Below are 23,736 nucleotides of genomic sequence, written 5' to 3' on the forward strand. Positions count from 1 at the left end.
AAACCCTTCACCAGGCAGGTGACGGTGGCGCTTTCGTGCATGGAGAGCTGGTCGGCGGGCGGGGGAAGACGTAGATGGAGGGGGCTCTGGGCGTCGCGGCCTGGAAAGGGGGTGAGGGGGAGGGTTACGGCGGCGTTCCCAAGGAAAGGGGAATCGCATGGGTTTTCCGCGGATTTGGGCAAAAGAAGCGGGGGGGGGAATCGGGTCCCTTTCCGCTCGATTTTCGCGAAAGAAAGGGGGGAATCGCGTCGTTTTCCCCTCAGATTTGGCCCCAAAAAAGGTGCGGTCGCATCGTTTTCCTTGATTTAGGCAACAGAAATGGGGGGATTTGGTCAATGTCCTCAGATTTAGCCCCAAAAAAGGTGCGATCGCATCGTTTTCCTTGGATTTAGGCAAAAGAAATGGGGGAATTGGTCCCTTTCCTCTCGATTTTGCGAAAGAAAGGGGGGAATCGCATCGTTTTTCCCTCAGATTTGGCCCCAAAAAAGGTGCGGTCGCATCGTTTTCCTTGGATTTAGGCAAAAGAAATGGGGAATTGGGTCCCTTTCCTCTCGATTTTTGCGAAAGAAAAGGTGGCATTGAATCGTTTTCCTTGGATTTAGGCAAAAGAAAGGGGGGAATTGGGTCAATTTCCTCAGGTTTAGCCCCAAAAAAGGTGCGATCGCATCGTTTTTCCTTGATTTAGGCAAGAGAAATGGGGGAATTGGGTCAATGTCCTCAGATTTAGCCCCAAAAAAGGTGCGATCACATCGTTTTCCTTGGATTTAGGCAAAAGAAATGGGGAATTGGGTCCCTTTCCTCTCGATTTTGCGAAAGAAAGGGGGGAATCGCATCGTTTTTCCCTCAGATTTGGCCCCAAAAAAGGTGCGGGTCGCATCGTTTTCCTTGATTTAGGCAACAGAAATGGGGGGATTTGGGTCCCTTTCTCTCGATTTTTGCGAAAGAAAAGGTGGCATTGAATCGTTTTCCTTGGATTTAGGCAAAAGAAAGGGGGGAATTGGGTCAATGTCCTCAGGTTTAGCCCCAAAAAAGGTGCGATCGCATCGTTTTCCTTGGATTTAGGCAAGGGAAATGGGGGAATTGGGTCAATTTCCTCAGGTTTAGCCCCAAAAAGGTGCGATCGCATCGTTTTCCTTGGATTTAGGCAAAAGAAATGGGGGAATTGGGTCCCTTTCCTCTCGATTTCGCGAAAGAAAGGGGGGAATCGCGTCGTTTTCCCCTCAGATTTGGCCCCAAAAAAGGTGCGGTCGCATCGTTTTCCTTGGATTTAGGAAACAGAAATGGGGGGATTTGGTCCCTTTCTCTCGATTTTTGCGAAAGAAAAGGTGCATTGAATCGTTTTCCTTGGATTTAGGCAAAAGAAAGGGGGGAATTGGGTCAATTTCCTCAGGTTTAGCCCCAAAAAAGGTGCGATCGCATCGTTTTCCTTGGATTTAGGCAAAAGAAATGGGGGAATTGGGTCCCTTTCCTCTCGATTTTGCGAAAGAAAGGGGGGAATCGCATCGTTTTCCCCTCAGATTTGGCCCCAAAAAAGGTGCGGTCGCATCGTTTTCCTTGGATTTAGGCAAGAGAAATGGGGGGATTTGGTCCCTTTCTCTCGATTTTGCGAAAGAAAAGGTGGCATTGAATCGTTTTCCTTGGATTTAGGCAAGAGAAAGGGGGGAACTGGGTCAATTTCCTCAGGTTTAGCCCCAAAAAAGGTGCGATCGCATCATTTTCCTTGGATTTAGGCAAAAGAAATGGAGGAATTGGGTCAATTTCTCTCGATTTTGCAAGAGAAATGGGGGAATTGGGTCCCTTTCCCCTCGATTTTGCGAAAGAAAATGGGGGAATTGGGTCAATTTCTCTCGATTTAGTGAAAGAAAAGGTGGAATTGAATCATTTTCCTTGGATTTAGGCAAAAGAAATGGGGGAATTGGGTCCCTTTCCTCTCGATTTTGTGAAAGAAAGGGGGGAATCGCATCGTTTTTTCCCTCAGATTTGGCCCCAAAAAAGGTGCGGTCGCATCGTTTTCCTTGGATTTAGGCAAGAGAAATGGGGGGATTTGGTCCCTTTCTCTCGATTTTTGCGAAAGAAAAGTGGCATTGAATCGTTTTCCTTGGATTTAGGCAAGAGAAAGGGGGGAATTGGGTCAATTTCCTCAGATTTAGCCCCAAAAAAGGTGCGATCGCATCGTTTTTCCTTGGATTTAGGCAAGAGAAATGGGGGAATTGGGTCAATGTCCTCAGGTTTAGCCCCAAAAAAGGTGCGATCGCATCGTTTTCCTTGGATTTAGGCAAGAGAAATGGGGGAATTGGGTCCCTTTCCTCTCGATTTTGCGAAAGAAAGGGGGGAATCGCGTCGTTTTCCCCTCAGATTTGGCCCCAAAAAAGGTGCGGTCGCATCGTTTTCCTTGGATTTAGGAAACAGAAATGGGGGGATTTGGTCCCTTTCTCTCGATTTTTGCGAAAGAAAAGGTGGCATTGAATCGTTTTCCTTGGATTTAGGCAAAAGAAAGGGGGGAATTGGGTCAATTTCCTCAGATTTAGCCCCAAAAAAGGTGCGATCGCATCGTTTTCTCTTGATTTAGGCAAGAGAAATGGGGGAATTGGGTCAATTTCCTCAGATTTAGCCCCAAAAAAGGTGCGATCACATCGTTTTCCTTGGATTTAGGCAAGAGAAATGGGGGAATGTGGGTCAATGTCCTCAGATTTAGCCCCAAAAAAGGTGCGGTCGCATTGTTTTCCTTGATTTAGGCGAGAAATGGGTGAATTGGGTCAATTTCTCTCGATTTTTGCAAGAGAAATGGGGGAATTGGGTCCCTTTCCCCTCGATTTTTGCGAAAGAAATGGGGGAATTGGGTCAATTTCTCTCGATTTAGTGAAAAGAAAAGGTGGAATTGAATCATTTTCCTTGATTTAGGGAAGAGAAATGGGGGAATTGGGTCCCTTTCCTCTCGATTTTGCAAAAGAAAGGGGGGGAATCGCATCGTTTTCCCCCTCAGATTTGGCCCAAAAAAGGTGCGGTCGCATCGTTTTCCTTGGATTTAGGCAAGAGAAATGGGGGAATTGGGTCAATGTCCTCAGATTTAGCCCCAAAAAAAGGTGCGATCGCATCGTTTTCCTTGGATTTAGGCAAGAGAAATGGGGGAATTGGGTCAATTTCTCTCGATTTTGCAAGAGAAATGGGGGAATTGGTCCCTTTCCCCTCGATTTTGCGAAAAGAAATGGGGGAATTGGGTCAATTTCTCTCGATTTTGCGAAAGAAAAGGTGGAATTGAATCATTTTGCTTGGATTTAGGCAAAAGAAATGGGGGAATTGGGTCCCTGTCTCTCAATTTTGCGAAAGAAAGGGGGGAATTGGGTCAATTTCTCTCGATTTGGCAAAAGAAATCGTGCATTGCACCCATTTCTCCCAGATTTCGGAAAAAATGTGACGCGATTTCACCCATTTCCCCCCAAATTTCATAAAAAAAAAAAAGGCGATGCCGTTGCACCCGTTTCCCCCCCCGCCTCGAAATTCCCAAAATAACGATGATGCGATCGCCCCCGTTTCTCCCCAAAATTCCAAAAAAAAAAAAAAAATGCGAGGCGATTTCACCCGATTTTCCCCCAAATGGCAAAAAAAGTCAATGCGATCGCACCCGTTTTTCCCCGCAATTCAAAAAAAAAAAAAAAGAGAAAAAATGATGCGACTACACCCCTTTTTCCCCCAAAATCCCCCCAAACGGGATCCAATTTCGCCCGTTTCTCCCCAATCCCCCCCCCTCAAAAAAACCCGACGCGATGGCGCCCCATTTCTCCCCCGAATTCCCCCCCAAAAAAACAACCAAACCGCGATGCAGATTCCCCCATTTCCTCCTCAAATTCCCTAAAAAACAAAAAACCCAAAAACTCGATTCCTGCCCCCCCCCGCCCCCCCCCGTTTTCCCCCAAAAAAGGACCTACCGCTGGTCTTCTGCAGCTTGACCTCGGCGGGGAAGAGGAGCTCGGGGTGGGTGACCTTGCAGGTGTAGACGTCCCCCTTGTCCCACTCGTCGGCGCAGACGGTGGCCACCCCTTCCACCCCGAAGAGCCCGTTGGGTTGGAGGACCTGAGGCCCCGTCTTGGTTTCCAGCTTCTCCCCGTTTTCTTTCCACCAGGAGATGACCAAACCTTCCACGCTGGGCAAGTTGGCCACCTTGCAGGTCAGTTTGGCTACTTTGTCCTTGAAGATGTCGGCGAAGGAGGGGGGAATGACGCGGACGGCGATATCCTCACCCCCTTCCGGCCGGCCATCTAGGAGAAGGTCAGAGTTGATGGTTGCCCTCCAAAATGACGTCCCCGCCACCCCGGGGTTGATGGTGGCGGGGTGGTCGCCCCCCAAAATTACGTCCCCGCCACCCCGGGGTCAAGGGTGGCGGGATGGTCGCCCTCCAAAATTACGTCCCCAGCACCCTGGGGTTGGTCACCCTCCAAAATTACGTCCCCACCACCTTGGGGGTTGATGGTGGCAAGGTGGTCGCCCCCCAAAATGACGTCCCCCGCCACTCTGGGGTTGGTCGCCCTCCAAAATGACGTCCCCGCCACCTCGGGGTTGATGGTGGGCGGGGTGGTCGCCCCCCCAAAATTACGTCCCCCGCCACCCCGGGGTTGATGGTGGCGGGGGTGGTCGCCCTCCAAAATGACGTCCCTGCCACCCTGGGGTTGGTTGCCCCCCAAAATTACGTCCCGTCCCCCAGTATGACTTACAGCCGCATTCCAGCGCTTTACTGGTGTTCCTCAACTCCCCGGCCACTTGGCAAGTGTAGACAGTGCCGGCGTCCCACTGGGGCTTCGGTGACGGTGGCCCAGCTGTTGGCCACGTAAGCCCCTCGCCCGTCGGTCACCGGGTTTTCGGTGGTGATCCCTTCTTGAAGGGGGATCCCGTTTTTCAACCACCGGAAAGGGGTTTCCGGCCGACGGGGACCCCGGAATTGGCAGAGGAGGCTGGAATTGCGGTAGGGACCCTCGAAGTCCTCGCGGGAAGGCGGGCGGAGGGTGACAACGGGGACCACGTCGACGGGATCTGGGGCGGGAACGGTGGGAGGGGGGGGGGGATGGGTCAGGGGGGGACACACCCACCGGGATGGCGCAGGAGGGAGGGGGGGGGGGGAGGGAAGGGGGAGGATGCGGCCGGAGCGGGACGCGGAGCTGGGATGCGGCACCGGGAAGGATGGCAGCGGCGCTGGGATGAAGCGCCGGGAATGACGCGGCCGCACTGGGATGCGGAGCTGGGAATGACGCGGCCGCACTGGGATGCGGAGCCGGGATGGATGCGGCCGCACTGGGATGAAGCTCAGGGAAGGATGCGGCACCGGGATGCGGCACTGGGAAGGATGCGGCCATACTGGGATGCGGCACTGGGAAGGATGCGGCCGCACTGGGAAGGATGCTCCGGGTGCTGGGATGCAGCACTGGGATGCGGCACTGGGATGAAGCTCAGGGAAGGATGCGGCACTGGGAAGGACGCGGCCATACTGGGATGAAGCTCAGGGAGGGATGAAGCCATACTGGGAAGGACGCGGCCATACTGGGATGCAGCACTGGGAAGGACGCGGCCATACTGGGAAGGACGCGGCCATACTGGGATGAAGCTCAGGGAGGGATGAAGCCATACTGGGAAGGACGCGGCCATACTGGGAAGCAGCACTGGGATGAAGCTCAGGGAAGGACGCGGCCACACTGGGAAGGACGCGGCCATACTGGGATGAAGCTCAGGGGAGAGATGAAGCCATACTGGGAAGGACGCGGCCATACTGGGATGCAGCACTGGGAAGGACGCGGCCATACTGGGAAGGACGCGGCCATACTGGGATGAAGCTCAGGGAGGGATGAAGCCATACTGGGAAGGACGCGGCCATACTGGGAAGCAGCACTGGGATGAAGCTCAGGGAAGGACGCGGCCACACTGGGAAGGACGTGGCCATACTGGGATGAAGCTCAGGGAAGGACGCGGCCATACTGGGAAGGATGTGGCCATACTGGGATGAAGCTCGGGGAAGGATGCGGCCATACTGGGAAGGATGTGGCCATACTGGGATGAAGCTCGGGGAAGGATGCGGCCATACTGGGATGAAGCTCGGGGAAGGACGCGGCCATACTGGGAAGGACGCGGCCATACTGGGATGAAGCTCAGGGAAGGACGCGGCCATACTGGGAAGGACGCGGCCATACTGGGATGCAGCACTGGGAAGGACGCGGCCATACGGGGAAGGACGCGGCCATACTGGGATGAAGCTCAGGGAAGGACGCGGCCACACTGGGAAGGACGCGGCCACACTGGGAAGGACGCGGCCACACTGGGATGAAGCTCAGGGAAGGACGCGGCCACACTGGGAAGGACGCGGCCATACTGGGATGAAGCTCAGGGAAGGACGCGGCCATACTGGGAAGGACGCGGCCATACTGGGAAGGACGCGGCCATACTGGGATGAAGCTCAGGGAAGGACGCGGCCATACTGGGATGAAGCTCAGGGAAGGACGCGGCCATACTGGGATGAAGCTCAGGGAGGGATGAAGCCATACTGGGAAGGACGCGGCCATACTGGGATGCAGCACTGGGAAGGATGCGGCCATACTGGGATGAAGCTCAGGGAAGGACGCGGCCATACTGGGAAGGATGCGGCCATACTGGGAAGGAGCACTGGGATGAAGCTCAGGGAAGGACGCGGCCATACTGGGATGAAGCTCAGGGAAGGATGAAGCCATACTGGGAAGGACGCGGCCATACTGGGAAGGACGCGGCCATACTGGGAAGGAGCACTGGGATGAAGCTCAGGGAAGGACGCGGCCATACTGGGATGAAGCTCAGGGAAGGACGCGGCCATACTGGGAAGGACGCGGCCATACTGGGATGAAGCTCAGGGAAGGACGCGGCCACACTGGGAAGCACTGGGATGCGCCGGGATGCCGGGAAGGGCCCCCCCCCCCCCGCCCCTTCCCACGGTGTCCCCGCGTCCCCTCCACTCACCGGGATTGACGACCTTGGCCACGCGTTCTCCCGTCAGGTGCCGCACCCGGCAATAAAAGGGCTGTTGGCTCTTGCCCTGGGCTAGCGGCAGGCTGAGGTGGCTAGCGGCGGCGTAGCGGCGGGCTACGGGCACGGCCGGGTAGGCCACCCAAGCCCCGGCGACGCTCCGGTTGCCGGAATCGCTCCAGTCGAAGGCGATGTCGGCGGGGACGAAGCCCAAGGCCGCGCAGGCCACCGAGTAGAGGCTCTGGGTGGCCGACGAGGAGCCGCAGGCGACCAGCGGGAAGAGGTCGGGGGCTCGGGAACCTTCTGTCGGGTTATTTTTTTTTTTTGGGGGGGGGGGGAAAAAAAACCACACGTTTTGAGGGGAAATCCGCAGGTTTTGGGGAAAGAGGTGGCGGGGGGCAAAGGGGGATTGGTTGTTTTTTTGGTTTTTTTTGGGGGGGGAATGGCCAGTTTTGGGGCAAAAGAGGACAAAAACACCCCCCCCTCCCCGCTTCGGTTCGGGGGCAGAAATCACCGGTTTGGGGGTAAAGAAGCCCCCTCCCCCCCCATTTGAGAGCGGAAAATGGCCATTTTTGGGAGCGAAAAGAAACACACGTGCCCCCCCTCCCCCCCGCCCCAAATTTAAAAGCGAAAAATCACCGTTTCTGAGAAACGAAACCCCCCCCCCCCCAATTCGAGAGCGAAAAATCGCCATTTTTGGGAGCGAAAAGAAACACACACACGTTCCCCCCCCCACCCCCCAATTTGAGAGCGAACAAAAAAAAAAAAAAAAAATCACCGTTTTTGGGAAAATGCCCCTCGTTTGGGGTAGAATCCACCGTTTTCGGGCGAAGACACCCCCCCCCCAAACCCCCCAACATTTTTGCTGCCAAAAAAATCACCGTTTGGGGGCAAACGGGCGCAAAGACACCCCCCCACCCCCCCCCATTTGGAGGCAAAAAAACACCGGTTTTGGGGCAAACACGCCCCCCCCCCCACAATTTTTGGTGCAAAACCCCCCAATTTTGGTGCAAATTCCCCCATACACACAGGAATTCCCACCTGTAGCCCCAGAGCTGCTTCTACAGGACCAGTACGGACCAGTATGGACCAGTACGGACCAGCACCACACCCCACAGCTGCCCCGGCTGGACCAGTACCGGCCCTCTCACCAGTTGCCCCCCTACTGGGACCAGTAACGGCACCCCCACAGCTGCTCCTGCGGGACCAGTACGTACCAGTACCGGACCAGTACGGATACCGGACCCCCCCCAGTTAACCCGTACTGGGCCAGTACCGGCCACCCACAGCTGCGTCTGCAGGACCAGTACTGGACCAGTACCAACTGGGACCAGTAACGGACCAGTACCGGCCCCCTATAGCCGCTCCTGCAGGACCAGTACTGGACCAGTACCAACTGGGACCAGTACGGGACCAGTACCGGCCCCCTATAGCCGCTCCTGCAGGACCAGTACCGGACCAGTACCAACTGGGACCAGTACCGGCGCCCTATAGCCGCTCCTGCAGGACCAGTACCGGACCAGTACCAACTGGGACCAGTACGGGACCAGTACCGGCCCCCTATAGCCGCTCCTGCAGGACCAGTACCGGACCAGTACCAACTGGGACCAGTACCGGACCAGTACTGGCCCGCCACGGCTGCTTCTACCGGACCAGTACTGGACCAGTACCAACTGGGACCAGTACCGGACCAGTACCGGCACCCCTAGCTGCTCCTGCAGGACCAGTACCGGCCCAGTACCCCATACTGGGACCAGTACCGGCATGCTGTAGCTGGATCTAGAGGACCAGTACCAGACCAGTACCAGCTGGGACCAGCACTGGACCAGTACCGGCGCCCTATAGCCGCTCCTGCAGGACCAGTACTGGACCAGTACCGGACCAGTACCGGCCCCCTAGCTGCTTCTACCGGACCAGTACTGGACCAGTACCAACTGGGACCAGTACTGGACCAGTACCGGCACCCCTAGCTGCTCCTGCAGGACCAGTACCGGCCCAGTACCCCATACTGGGACCAGTACCGGCATGCTGTAGCTGGATCTAGAGGACCAGTACCGGACCAGTACCAGCTGGGACCAGTACGGGACCAGTACCGGCCCCCCTAGCTGCTCCTGCTGGACCAGTACCGGCCCAGTACCAGCTGGGACCAGTACGGGACCAGTACCGGCCTCCCTAGCCGCTCCTGCAGGACCAGTACTGGACCAGTACCAACTGGGACCAGTAACGGACCAGTACCGGCCCCCTATAGCCGCTCCTGCAGGACCAGTACTGGACCAGTACCGGACCAGTACCAGCCCCCCTAGCCACTCCTGCAGGACCAGTACCCCATACTGGGACCAGTACCGGCATGCTGTAGCTGGATCTAGAGGACCAGTACGGGACCAGTACCAGCTGGGACCAGCACTGGACCAGTACCGGCACCCCTAGCTGCTCCTGCTGGACCAGTACGGGACCAGTACCAGCTGGGACCAGTACCGGCCCCCTAGCTGCTTCTACCGGACCAGTACTAGACCAGTACCAACTGGGACCAGTACCGGACCAGTACCGGCACCCCTAGCTGCTCCTGCAGGACCAGTACTGGACCAGTACCCCATACTGGGACCAGTACCGGCATGCTGTAGCGGGATCTAGAGGACCAGTACCGGACCAGTACCAGCTGGGACCAGCACTGGACCAGTACCGGCGCCCTATAGCCGCTCCTGCAGGACCAGTACGGGACCAGTACCGGACCAGTACCGGCCCCCTAGCTGCTTCTACCGGACCAGTACTGGACCAGTACCAACCGGGACCAGTACTGGACCAGTACCGGCACCCCTAGCTGCTCCTGCAGGACCAGTACCGGCCCAGTACTGGACCAGTACCGGCACCCTATAGCTGCTCCTGCAGGACCAGTACTGGACCAGTACGGGACCAGTACCGGCGCCCTATAGCCGCTCCTGCAGGACCAGTACTGGACCAGTACGGGACCAGTACCGGCACCCTATAGCTGCTCCTGCAGGACCAGTACTGGACCAGTACCAGCTGGGACCAGTACCGGACCAGTACCGGCCCCCTAGCTGCTTCTACCGGACCAGTACTGGACCAGTACCAACTGGGACCAGTACCGGCACCCCTAGCTGCTCCTGCAGGACCAGTACTGGACCCGTACCCCATACTGGGACCAGTACCGGCACCCCGTAGCTGGATCTAGAGGACCAGTACGGGACCAGTACCAGCTGGGACCAGCACTGGCACCCTATAGCCGCTTCTACCAGACCAGTACTGGACCAGTACCCCATACTGGGACCAGTACCGGCATGCTGTAGCTGGATCTAGAGGACCAGTACCGGACCAGTACCAGCTGGGACCAGCACTGGACCAGTACCGGCACCCTAGCCGCTCCTGCAGGACCAGTACCGGACCAGTACTGGCCCCCCACAGCTGCTTCTACCGGACCAGTACCGGACCAGTACCAACTGGGACCAGTACCGGCACCCCACAGCTGCTTCTACTGGACCACTACTGGACTAGTACCAGTACTGGACCAGTACCGGCACCCTATAGCCACTCTTGCAGGACCAGTACGGGACCAGTACCAGCTGGGACCAGCATTGGACCGGGACCAGCACTGGACCAGTACCAGCTGGGACCAGCACTGGACCAGTACTGGCACCCTGTAGCCGCTCCTGCAGGACCAGTATGGGACCAGTACCAACTGGGACCAGTACCAGACCAGTACCGGCCCCCTAGCTGCTCCTGCGGGACCAGTACTGGACCAGTACCAACTGGGACCAGTACTGGACCAGTACCGGCACCCCTAGCTGCTCCTGCAGGACCAGTACTGGACCAGTACCAACTGGGACCAGTACCGGACCAGTACCAGCCCCCCTAGCCACTCCTGCAGGACCAGTACCCCATACTGGGACCAGTACCGGCATGCTGTAGCTGGATCTAGAGGACCAGTACGGGACCAGTACCAGCTGGGACCAGCACTGGACCAGTACCGGCACCCCTAGCTGCTCCTGCAGGACCAGTACGGGACCAGTACCAGCTGGGACCAGTACCGGCCCCCTAGCTGCTTCTACCGGACCAGTACTAGACCAGTACCAACTGGGACCAGTACCGGACCAGTACCGGCACCCCTAGCTGCTCCTGCAGGACCAGTACTGGACCAGTACCCCATACTGGGACCAGTACCGGCATGCTGTAGCTGGATCTAGAGGACCAGTACCGGACCAGTACCAGCTGGGACCAGTAATGGACCAGTACCGGCACCCTATAGCCGCTCCTGCAGGACCAGTACTGGACCAGTACCAACTGGGACCAGTACGGGACCAGTACTGGACCAGTACCAACTGGGACCAGTACGGGACCAGTACCGGCGCCCTATAGCCGCTCCTGCAGGACCAGTACAGGACCAGTACCAACTGGGACCAGTACGGGACCAGTACCGGCCCTGGGGCCGCGGCTGCGCTCCACCCCATCGAGTCGCCGGCCCCCCCTAAGTCAATTAAAGCCCTTAATGACGGCAATTAAAGCAGCTCCTGCAATTAACACCACCCCCCCTCCTCCGATTAATCAACCTCAACCGCCCTAATTAACGACCCGGCCGCAATCAGCCCCTCCCCGGCGGGGGGGAGGCAGCCTGTCATTAACCGCCAGCCGCTAATTAACGCCGCTCCTCCGCCCCTAATTGCGACCCCAAAAATCTCCTTCGAGGGAAGTTAAAAATAATTAAAAAATAATACAAAAAATAACATTGCCCCCAAATCTCATTAAAAAGCCGTTAATTAGCTTCAACCTCTAACTAAATTAAGTCCAGCGCTTGCCCGGCTCTTCAGGGCTTAATTAATTGCCTCGTGGGTAATTAGCGGTGGGTAATTAGCGTAATCAAATACGTTAAAATATCTGTTGGCATTAAAATACCTATTAAAATACCTTAAAATACCTTAAAATACCTTAAAATACCTTAAAATACCTTAAAATACCTTAAAATACCTATTAAATGGATTAAAATATCTATTAAATGGATTAAAATATCGATTAAAACCATCCAATCCCTTTCATGCCCCCGATTCAAGAAATATATTTAATATCTATGAAAATATATCGCGATATGTTTCAATTCTATCTATTTCCCCCCCCCCCTTAAAAACCCGCCTGAAATCGCCCCAAACCAGCCTGAATTCACCCCAAAAATTCCTCTTCCCCCCCCCCAAAAAAAAAAGCTGCTTTTTCACCCAAACCAGGGGCTGGTTTTTGTTGGGTTTTTGGGGGTTTGTTGGTTTTTTGTTTTTTTTTTTTTTTTTGGTTTTTAGGCGGGTTTTGCTTCATCGGAGGTTTTTTTAATGAAAAAAAAAAAAAAAAGAAATAATCATTTTTCAAGCCAATAAAAAAAAAAAAAAAAAGAGGAATCGGGTAAAAAAAAAAAAGTCACTTCTCGGTTTTGTTTTTTTTTTTTTTCTTTTGCTGTTTTCGAAACCGAAACCGGGCTATTTTGGGCAAAACTGGGCTGAAAAACAAAGAACCGCAGCTGCCACCTGCGGGGCGAAAACCGGCCATTTTTTGGGGGGGGGGGGGAACAACCCTTAAAAAAAAAAAACAATTAAAAAAAATAGAAAACTTCTAATTTAATTGATCCTTTTCACCCCTAAATGTACCCCGAAATGCCCCATTTCGGGACCCACGGAGCCCTAATTAGCGATAATTGATGAAAAATTTCAATTAACGGGGAGATTTTGTGCGGTTATGGGTTAAATAAATAAATAGATATTATAGAAAAAAAATCACGATAATGGTTCAAAAAGGGCAAAAATCCCCCCCCCCCCCTTATGTCCCTGCTTAAAATGTAACATTTTCTTAATTAATGATTCGTTAATAAGCGAAATTTGGGGGAAAACAATCATTATTTATAGTTGAATTCATGGTTCCTGTTAAAATCCCCTCAAACTGCCCTAAAATGACTATAAAAATTAAGGTTTTGGGGTTTTTTTTTAAGCCAAGACTAAACCCCCCCCCCCCCGCCAAATTCGCCTAAAAGCCCCCCCCAAAAAACGCCGCTTTTTGGAGGGAAAAAAAAAAAAAAAGTGATTTAAAAAAAAAAATAAAAAAATCACCAAAAAAGAAAAATAAGATCAAGAAAATTCACAAAGACCCGAATTCAGGGACTTTTAAGCCGCAAATTTCACTCAAAAATCCCGACATTTCTCCTCTTTTAACTTAGAATTTATGACCTAAAATATATATATATATAAAAAATATATGGATTTTTGTACATCTCAATATATATTTTTATATATTTTCTATGTAAATATATAGAAAAATACCGAAAACTATAAAAATATATAGAAAAAATATATAAATATATAGAAAAATATATAAATATATAGAAAAATATATAAATATATAGAAAAAAATTATATATTTTTCCATATATTTATAAATATATAGAAAAATATATAAATATATAGAAAAAATATATAAATATATAGAAAAAAATTATATATTTTTCCATATATTTATAAATATATAGAAAAATATATAAATATATAGAAAAATATATAAATATATAGAAAAATATATATTATTTATAAATACCACTATATTTGTATTTTTAAATGTATATACATTGAAAATACTTATATCTAAAATATAAAATCGGTATCTTTTACGTAAGATCCACCAAACACGTAAAAACCCATAAAAAAAAACCCCAAAAAAGAAAAAAAAGGTCAAAATCTACCAAATATTTTCTTCACGGCTTATTTTGGCCCTAAACGTCCTTTTTTTTTTTTTTTCCTCCCCCTTTTTTTGCCTAAAAGAAGCATTTTCTCCCCCGGAAAGAAAAAAAAACACTTCTTAATAAAAATCTCTTATTTAAGGGATTAAAAATAAAAAATAAAAATCGCTATTTCTACTCTACCCCAAATCCCCTCAATTAAATACCGTCCCTCGGAGAAAAATATCATTTTCCGCCCCAAAACTAAACATCTCCCGGCACAAAAAATCCGCACGTGGAGCCTCTTTGACCCCAAATCTCATTTTTTCTCCCCCAAAAAACCCGAAAACCACAGAAATGTGGGGCTTTTTGAGCCTTTTTTCCATCAAATTGCCCCGCATTATTAAGAAAAAAAGACCCTAAATTGACTTTTTTTTGCCCAATTCCGCCATCCCATCACCTACAGACTATTTTTTCCACCGAAAGAACCCTAAAATCATCTTTTTTTTTTTTTTTTGGCCCATTTTTGCCACCGAATCACCTGTGGGTTATTTTCCCCCTCCCAAGAAAAAAAAGAAAAGACCCTAAAAATCGACATTTTCGCCTATTTCTCCCAAATCGCCTCGAAAACAACGAAAACCCGACTCAAAAACCACCTTTTGACCTATTTTTCATCGTCAAATCGCCTCCAAATTAATTTTCGCCCTCCAGAAAGACCCTAAAATTACATTTCTCCCCCCAAAAAGACCCTAAAATTACGTCACACACACCCCCCCGCGAAACGCGCCGTTAAATCGCCTGTGGGCGATATTTTTTCCTCTCCTAGGAAAAAAAAAAGACCCTAAAAACTCGATTTTGGGGTTTTTTTGGACCTATTTTTGACCATCCAATCACCTCAAAACTAATTCCTCCCTAAAAAATAGAAAAAAAATGACCTTCGAATTACCCTTTTTTTGCCAAATTCTGCCCTCAAAACTGCCTCAAGGCGAATCCCTTTTTCGAAGGGAAAAACCCTCCAAAAAACAACCAAAAAAAAAATCGACTTTTCGCCCCATTTTTCCCCCACGGCCCAAACACCCCCCCCCTAAAAAAAAAAAATTAACGAAAAATCGACTTTTTCACCCCAAACGACCCTCACCCCTCGATGAAACGCCCTCAAAAAAAGAAAATATGACGTTTTTCACCCATTTCGCTGGGGTTTTGGCCCCCCCCAAGAAAAGGGGGGGGGAGGAAAGTGTCCTGCCTGCCTTCCCCCCCCGCCCCCGGCTAAAATTTGGGGCGAAAAATGTCAAAATTAGTCACGGCGAGATGTTGGGGACGAAGACTTACCGGAGGAGACGGTGACGGCTGTCCCGCTGCCCCACGCGTCGATACCACCAGCATTGCCACGGTGACACCGACGCCCCCCTCCGCCGTACAAAAACCCCTCCCCCCGGCCAATTTTTTTGGGGTGGGGGCCCCCCAACCCCTTTTTCACCCATCCGAGGCGTTTTCACCCCAATTCCCTCCCCAGTTTAAGAAAAAAAAAACCAAAAAACCCAACGATGGGTTTCACCCCTTTTTTTTCCTCCGGGCGCGTCCCGAAGACTTAAAATTGCGGGTTTTTTTTGGGGGGGGAGGGGGTGGTGGTGGTGTTTCTTCGGGCGCGCGATAAAAAAGTGGGTTTTTTAGGTGGGGGGGGAAAAAGTGGGTTAAAAAGCAAAAAAAAAGGAGAGAAAAGGTGGGGGGAAAGGGCAAAAATAAAAAAAAAAGGAAAAAGTATCGCCCGATTTTGCGGGGGAAATCGGACAAAAGAGGAGGGAAAATGCCCATATTTGGGACCAAAAATGCCCATATAAGGCAGAGAAATGCCCATATTTGGGGCAAAAAAGCCAAAGAAAGCCAAATTATCTGATTATTTGGGGCAGAAATGGCAGAAAAAAAAGTCAAATTATCTGAATATTTGGGGCAAAAATGGCCGAGAGAGGCAAAAGCATCCAAATATTTGGGGCAAAAATGGCCAAGAAGATGAAACCTCCCCATATTTGGGACCAAAAATGCCCATATAAGGCAGAGAAATGCCCATATTTGGGGCAAAAGCGCCAAAAAAAGACAAATTACCTGAATATTTGGGGCAAAAATGACAAAAAGGCGACGAATTATCTGAATATTTGGGGCAAAAATGGCCGAGAGAGGCAAAAGCATCCAAATATTTGGGGCAAAAACAGCCATGAAGAGGAAACCTGCCCATATTTGGGACCAAAAATGCCCATATAAGGCAGAGAAATGCCCATATCTGGGGCAAAACATGCCAAAAAAGGACACATTCTCTGAATATTTGGGGAAAAAATGGCCATAAAAAGGAAAACATCCCCAGATTTGGGGTAAAAAAAGGCTTAAAAGCCCAAAGATGTCCCTATTTGGGGCAAAAATCGCCAAAAATGGAAAGACATCCCAACATTTGAAACAGAAATGTCTCCAACCAGTAAAAGCAGCCCCGTATTTAGGGCAAAAAAATGTAGGGAAAGCAAAACATCCCCTTTTTGGGGGGTTAAAAATGGCCAGAAAGGGGAAAAGCACACAAACAGTCCCAGATTTGGTGTAAAACTAGTCATAAGGGGCAAAAGCTTCTGAGATTTGGGTTAAGAATGGAGAAAGAAGGGAAAGCAGGCCCAGATTTGGGTCAAAACTGGCCCAAAAAGGGCCAAAGCAGGCCCAGATTTGAGTTGAAAAGGGCCAAAAAGGGCAAAGCACGCTGAGCTTTGGGTCAGAATAGCCAAAACGTGCCAAAGCAGGCCCAGATTTGGGTCAGAACTGGCCCAAAAAGGGCCAAAGCAGGCCCAGATTTTGGTTGCAAGGACCAGGAAGGGCCCAAGCAGACCCAGATTTAGGTCAAAACTGGGCCGAAAAGGGCCAAAGCAGGCCAGATTTGGGTCAAAACTATCAAAAAAAGGGCTGAAGAAGGCCCAGACTTTGGTGGAAACGATCCATAAAAGGCAAAGCACAGTGAGATTATAAAGGACACAAGCATGCCCGAATTTCCTCCCAAAAGACACCTGTAAAACCGCAAAGCGCCTCCTATTTCGGGAAAGACCTGGCATCAGAGCCAAAACATCCCCAGATTTTCAGCACAATCGGCCACAAAGGGCAAAACGCCCCCGTTGTCGGAGCAAAAATGGCCGTGAAGGGCTAAACACCACCACATTCGGGGCAAAATCGGCCCCAAAGGGGAAAACTGTTGCCATATTTAGACCTAAGTGGCCGGGAAAAACCAAAAGATTTGCCGTAGGTTTGCAAAAAGAGCCGTTAAGGGAAAAAGCGGTCCCACATTTAGGGCAAAACTGGCCCTAAATGACAGAACAAGTACATTGTGGCTCCAAAACAGGAAAGAACGGGGGAAAATGTTGAAATAGCCCCAGGTCTGGTGCCAAAAGAGACATCAAGGGCCAAAGCAGGTCCTGATTTGGGTTGAAACCACCCAGAAAGGGCCAAAGCAGGCCCTGATTTGGGTTGAAACCACCCAAAAAGGGCCAAAGCAGGCCCTGATTTGAGTTAAAAAGGGCCAAAAAGGCCTAGAACAAGCCTAGCGTTTGGTCAAACCAGTCAAAAAGGCCAAAAGAGACCCAGACTTGGGTCAAAACTAGCCACAAAGGGCCAAAGCACGCCAGATTTGGGTAAAAAATGGCCCCAAAAGGGCTAAAATAGGTCCACATTTGAATCGAAAATGGTGAAAAGGGCCAAAGCAAGCCCAGATTTCAGTTGAAAAGGGACAAAAAGGGCCAAAGCACGCTGAGATTTGAGTCAAAATGGCCAAAAAGCGTAAAGCAGGCCCAGATTTGGTCAAAACAGTCGAAAAGGGCGAAAGCAGGGCCAGATTTGAGTTGAAAAGGGACAAAAAGGACAAAGGACACTGAGATTTGGGTCAAAATGGCCAAAAAGCATAAAGCAGGCCCAGATTTGGCTCAAAACTGGCCCAAAAAGGGCCAAAGCAGGCCCAGATTTGAGTCGAAAATAGCCAGAAAGGGCTAAAGTAGGTCTACATTTGAATCAACAACGGACAAAAAGAGTTAAGCAGGCACAGATTTGAGTTGAAAAGGGCCAAAAAGGGCAAAACACTCTGAGCTTTGGGTCAAAATGGCCAAAAAGGGCCAAAGCAGGCCCAGATTTGGGTCAAAACTGGCCCAAATCGGACCAAATCCAGCCCAGATTTGGGTCACAACTGACCCAAAAGGGGCCAGAGCCCACCCACGTTTGGATCAAAACTTTCAAAAAGGGCCAAAGCAAGCCCAGATTTTGGTGGAAACCAACCAAAAAGGGCAAAGCACACTGAGATTTGGATCAAAAAGGGCAAAAAGTGTCAAAGCAGGCCCAGATTTGAGGCAAAACTGGCCCAAAACGGGCCAAAGAAGGCCCAGATTTTGTGCACACCTGGCCAGAAGAGCCAAAGCAGTCCCGGATTTGGGTCGAAACTGGCCATAAAGGGAAATCCTCCCCCTGGGGAAGGGGCCAGGAAGGGGAAGGGGGCACAAGCGGGGGCTGGTCCCCCGGGAAAGCGGAGCCCCCACCGCCGTTTTTGTCACACCATCAACCACCGTGATAAGCAGCAGCCCAACCACAACCATCTCCCACGGTGACACAGGGGGTGACAAAATCCCCCGCCGCAGCCCCCTCCTCTGCGGGGCCGCACGCCCCAGCGCCCACAGCCTCAGCTCCTCCCTCCTCTGCCCCAAAAATCTCCAGCCAGTGGGAAAACTCGCCCAGATTTCTGGCAAAAAACCGCCACTGAAGGAAGAACAAGCGATATCATTGAGCAGGACGGGGGACAAAGGGCAAAAGCATCCTCGTATTGGGGGCAAAAAGGGTATTAAAATGCAAAACCCCCTCAAACATCCTCCTCAACATGTCCTAAAAACTAAAAACATCTTTGTAATTGGGCCAAAATAATCGTTAAAAAGAAAAAGAATGCAAATATCTGGAGAAAGAAGGCCATAAAGGGCAAAACATCCCAAGACTGGGGTCAAAACTGGCCCTGGGGGACAAAACTTCCCCATGTTTGGAATAAAAGTGGCCACAAAGGGCAAAACATCCCCGTATTTGAGGAAAAAATGGCCATCAAGGGCAAAACATCCCCACACCGGCTGCACAACTGGCCCCAAGATTGAAAATCATCACAGATTTCAGTGAAAATGGCCCCAAAATGGCCAAAGCAGGCCCAGATTTGGGTAGAAACCAGCCAAAAAAAGGAAAGTAGGCTCGGCTTTGGGTGAAAATGGACCAAAAATGGCCAAAGCAGGCCCAGATTCGAGTCGAAAATAGCCAAAAAGGGCTAAAGTAGGTCCACATTTGAATCAAAAACAGACAAAAAGGGCTAAAGCAGGGCCAGATTGCTGCCAAAAATGGCCCAAAGGGGAAAATAGCCACATATTGAGGGCAGAATTGCGCATAAAAGGAAAAAGTATGCCCACATTTGCGTTACGAATGGCCAATAGAGCCAAAGCATGCCCAGATTTGGGGAGAGAATGGCCACAGAGGGCTAAATCCTTCCCAGATCTGGGACAGAACTAGCCCAAAGAGACACAACATCACCAGATTTAGGTCAAAAGTGGCCCAACAGGGACAAAACGTGCCCTGATGTGGGTCAAAACTGGCCAGAAGAGGCAAAGTGTGCCCTGGTTTGGGCAAAAGTTGACCATCAGTGGAAATCCAGCCCCTGATTTGCAGCAAAAATTGCCCAAAAGGGGAAAATCTCCCCAGCTTTAGGGCTAAAGTGGTCATGAAAGGAAAAACACTCCCAGATTCGGATCGAGAATGGCCACAATGGGCCAAGGCCCGCCCAGGTTTGGGTCAAAATGGCCAAAGCAGGCCCAGATTTGGCTAAAAAATGGCCCAAAAAGGGCTAAAATAGGTCCATGTTTGAATCGAAAACAGTGAAAAGGGCCAAAGCAAGCCCAGATTTCAGTTGAAAAGGGACAAAAAGGGACAAAGCACGCTGAGATTTGAGTCAAAATGGCCAAAAAGCGTAAAGCAGGCCCAGATTTGGTCAAAACAGTTGAAAAGGGCGAAAGCAGGCCCAGATTTGGGTCAAAACTGGATAAAAAAGGACCAAAGCAGGCTCAGATTTGAGGCAAAACTGGAAAAAACGGGCCAAACAAGGCCCAGATTTTGTGCACACCTGGCCAGAAGAGCCAAAGCAGGCCCAGAGTCGAGGTGAAAAGGGCCAAAAAGGGCAAAGGATGCTGAGATTTCGATCAAAACTGCCAAAAAGGGCCAAAGCAGGCCCAGATTTGGGTCAGAACTGGCCCAAGAAGGGCGAAAGCAGGGGCAGATTTGGGTTGAAAAGGGCCAAAAAGGGGAAAACGCTCTGAGCTTTGGGTCAAAATGGCCAAAAACGGCCAAAGGAGGCCCAGATTTGGGTCAAAACTGACCCAAAAGGGGCCAGAGCCCACCCACGTTTGGATCAAAACTTTCAAAAAGGGCCAAAGCAAGCCCAGATTTTGGTGGAAACCGACCAAAAAGGGCAAAGCACGACGAGATTTGGATCAAAAAGGGCAAAAAGTGTCAAAGCAGGCCCAGATTTGGGTCAAAACTGGGCAGAAAGGGCCAAAGGCGGCCCAGATTTCGTGCACACCTGGCCAGAAGAGCCAAAGCAGTCCCGGATTTGGGTCGAAACTGGCCATAAAGGGAAATCCTCCCCCTGGGGAAGGGGCCAGGAAGGGGAAGGGGGCACAAGCGGGGGCTGGTCCCCCGGGAAAGCGGAGCCCCCACCGCCGTTTTTGTCACACCATCAACCACCGTGAGAAGCACCAGCCCAACCACAACCATCTCCCACGGTGACACAGGGGGTGACAAAATCCCCCGCCGCAGCCCCCTCCTCTGCGGGGCCGCACGCCCCAGCGCCCACAGCCTCAGCTCCTCCCTCCTCTGCCCCAAAAATCTCCAGCCAGTGGGAAAACTCGCCCAGATTTCCGGCAAAAAACCGCCACTGAAGGAAGAACAAGCGATATCATTGAGCAGGACGGGGGACAAAGGGCAAAAGCATCCTCGTATTGGGGGCAAAAAGGGTATTAAAATGCAAAACCCCCTCAAACATCCTCCTCAACATGTCCTAAAAACTAAAAACATCTTTGTAATTGGGCCAAAATAATCATTAAAACCAAAAAGAATGCACATACCTGGAGCAAAAAAGGCCATAAAGGGCAAAACATCCCAAGACTGGGGTCAAAACTGGTCCTGGGGGACAAAACTTCCCCATGTTTGGAATAAAAGTGGCCACAAAGGGCAAAACATCACCGTATTTGAGGAAAAAATGGCCATCAAGGGCAAAACATCCCCACACCGGCTGCACAACTGGCCCCAAGATTGAAAATCATCACAGATTTCAGTGAAAATGGCCCAAAAAGGGCCAAAGCAGGCCCAGATTCGAGTCGAAAATAGCCAAAAAGGGCTAAAGTAGGTCCACATTTGAATCAAAAACAGACAAAAAGGGCTAAAGCAGGGCCAGATTGCTGCCAAAAATGGCCCAAAGGGGAAAATAGGCACATATTGAGGGCAGAATTGCGCATAAAAGGAAAAATTATGCCCACATTTGCGTTACGAATGGCCAATAGAGCCAAAGCATGCCCAGATTTGGGGAGAGAATGGCCACAGAGGGCTAAATCCTTCCCAGATCTGGGACAGAACTAGCCCAAAGAGACACAACATCACCAGATTTAGGTCAAAAGTGGCCCAACAGGGACAAAACCTGCCCTGATGTGGGTCAAAACTGGCCAGAAGAGGCAAAGTGTGCCCTGGTTTGGGCAAAAGTTGACCATCAATGGAAATCCAGCCCCTGATTTGCGGCAAAAATTGCCCAAAAGGGGAAAATCTCCCCAGCTTTAGGGCTAAAGTGGTCATGAAAGGAAAAACACTCCCAGATTCGGATCGAGAATGGCCACAATGGGCCAAGGCCTGCCCAGGTTTGGGTCAAAATGGCCAAAGCAGGCCCAGATTTGGCTAAAAAATGGCCCAAAAAGGGCTAAAGTGGGTCCACATTTGAATCAAGAATGGCCAACAAGGGCCAAAGCAGGCCCAGAATTGAGTTGAAAAGGGGCCAAAAAGGGTAAAACACGCAGGGATTTGGGTCAAAACAGCAAAAAAGGATCAAGTAGGCTCAGATTTTGATCACAGCCAGACAAAAAGGGTAAAGCAGGCCCAGATTTGGGTCAAAAATGGCCATATCCAGCCCAGATTTGGGTCAAAACTGACCCAAAAGGGGACACAGCACACCACATTTCGGTCAAAACTGTCAAAAAGGGCCAAAGCAAGCCCAGATTTTGGTGGAAACCAACCAAAATGGACAAAGCACACTGAGATTTGGATCAAAAAGGGCAAAAAGTGTCAAAGCAGGCCCAGATTTGAGGCAAAACTGGGCAGAAAGGGCCAAAGAAGGTCCAGATTTGGTGCACACCTGGCCAGAAGAGCCAAAGCAGTCCCGGATTTGGGTCGAAACTGGCCATAAAGGGAAATCCTCCCCCTGGGGAAGGGGCCAGGAAGGGGAAGGGGGCACAAGCGGGGGCTGGTCCCCCGGGAAAGCGGAGCCCCCACCGCCGTTTTTGTCACACCATCAACCACCGTGAGAAGCACCAGCCCAACCACAACCATCTCCCACGGTGACACAGGGGGTGACAAAATCCCCCGCCGCAGCCCCCTCCTCTGCGGGGCCGCACGCCCCAGCGCCCACAGCCTCAGCTCCTCCCTCCTCTGCCCCAAAAATCTCCAGCCAGTGGGAAAACTCGCCCAGGTTTCCGGCAAAAAACCGCCACTGAAGGAAGAACAAGCGATATCATTGAGCAGGACGGGGGACAAAGGGCAAAAGCATCCTCGTGTTGGGGGCAAAAAGGGTATTAAAATGCAAAACCCCCTCAAACATCCTCCTCAACATGTCCTAAAAACTAAAAACATCTTTGTAATTGGGCCAAAATAATCATTAAAACCAAAAAGAATGCACATACCTGGAGCAAAAAAGGCCATAAAGGGCAAAACATCCCAAGACTGGGGTCAAAACTGGCCCTGGGGGACAAAACTTCCCCATGTTTGGAATAAAAGTGGCCACAAAGGGCAAAACATCCCCGTATTTGAGGAAAAAATGGCCATCAAGGGCAAAACATCCCCACACCGGCTGCACAACTGGCCCCAAGATTGAAAATCATCACAGATTTCAGTGAAAATGGCCCCAAAATGGCCAAAGCAGGCCCAGATTTGGGTGGAAACCAGCCAAAAAAAGGAAAGTAGGCTCGGCTTTGGGTGAAAATGGACCAAAAATGGCCAAAGCAGGCCCAGATTCGAGTCGAAAATAGCCAAAAAGGGCTAAAGTAGGTCCACATTTGAATCAAAAACAGACAAAAAGGGCTAAAGCAGGGCCAGATTGCTGCCAAAAATGGCCCAAAGGGGAAAATAGGCACATATTGAGGGCAGAATTGCGCATAAAAGGAAAAAGTATGCCCACATTTGCGTTACGAATGGCCAATAGAGCCAAAGCATGCCCAGATTTGGGGAGAGAATGGCCACAGAGGGCTAAATCCTTCCCAGATCTGGGACAGAACTAGCCCAAAGAGACACAACATCACCAGATTTAGGTCAAAAGTGGCCCAACAGGGACAAAACCTGCCCTGATGTGGGTCAAAACTGGCCAGAAGAGGCAAAGTGTGCCCTGGTTTGGGCAAAAGTTGACCATCAGTGGAAATCCAGCCCCTGATTTGCCGCAAAAATTGCCCAAAAGGGGAAAATCTCCCCAGCTTTAGGGCTAAAGTGGTCATGAAAGGAAAAACACTCCCAGATTCGGATCGAGAATGGCCACAATGGGCCAAGGCCCGCCCAGGTTTGGGTCAAAAAGGGCCAAAGCAGGCCCAGATTTGAGGTGAAAATAGCCAGAAAGGGGAAAAGTAGGTCCACATTTGAATCGAGAATGGCCAACGAGGGCCAAAGCAGGCCCAGAATTGAGTTGAAAAGGGGCCAAAAAGGGTAAAACACGCAGGGATTTGGGTCAAAACAGCGAAAAAGGATCAAGTAGGCTCAGATTTTGATCACAGCCAGGCAAAAAGGGTAAA

At 50.8% G+C, this 23,736-nt stretch overlaps 1 long non-coding RNA gene and 1 gene segment (V, D, J or C); one reads left to right on the forward strand and one right to left on the reverse strand.

The window, feature by feature from the left end:
- Positions 1-4: 4 nt before the first annotated feature.
- Positions 5-23,736, reverse strand: part of LOC128901869 (Ig mu chain C region-like) — a gene marked incomplete at its 3' end in the record, with an annotated part of 79,330 nt that continues 55,598 nt past the window's right edge. Inside the window, 5 exon segments of the C gene segment in view lie at positions 5-100; positions 3,927-4,256; positions 4,710-5,025; positions 6,970-7,275; positions 15,002-15,079. Of these exon segments, the coding sequence occupies positions 5-100; positions 3,927-4,256; positions 4,710-5,025; positions 6,970-7,275; positions 15,002-15,079 (1,126 nt within the window).
- Positions 396-1,134, forward strand: LOC128901864 (uncharacterized). The gene is made up of 3 exons (XR_008463541.1): positions 396-488; positions 656-864; positions 1,033-1,134. It is a non-coding gene; the product is annotated as an uncharacterized LOC128901864 (long non-coding RNA).

This window comes from Rissa tridactyla, chromosome 30 (genome assembly GCF_028500815.1).
Source record: "Rissa tridactyla isolate bRisTri1 chromosome 30, bRisTri1.patW.cur.20221130, whole genome shotgun sequence".
NCBI lineage: Eukaryota > Metazoa > Chordata > Aves > Charadriiformes > Laridae > Rissa > Rissa tridactyla.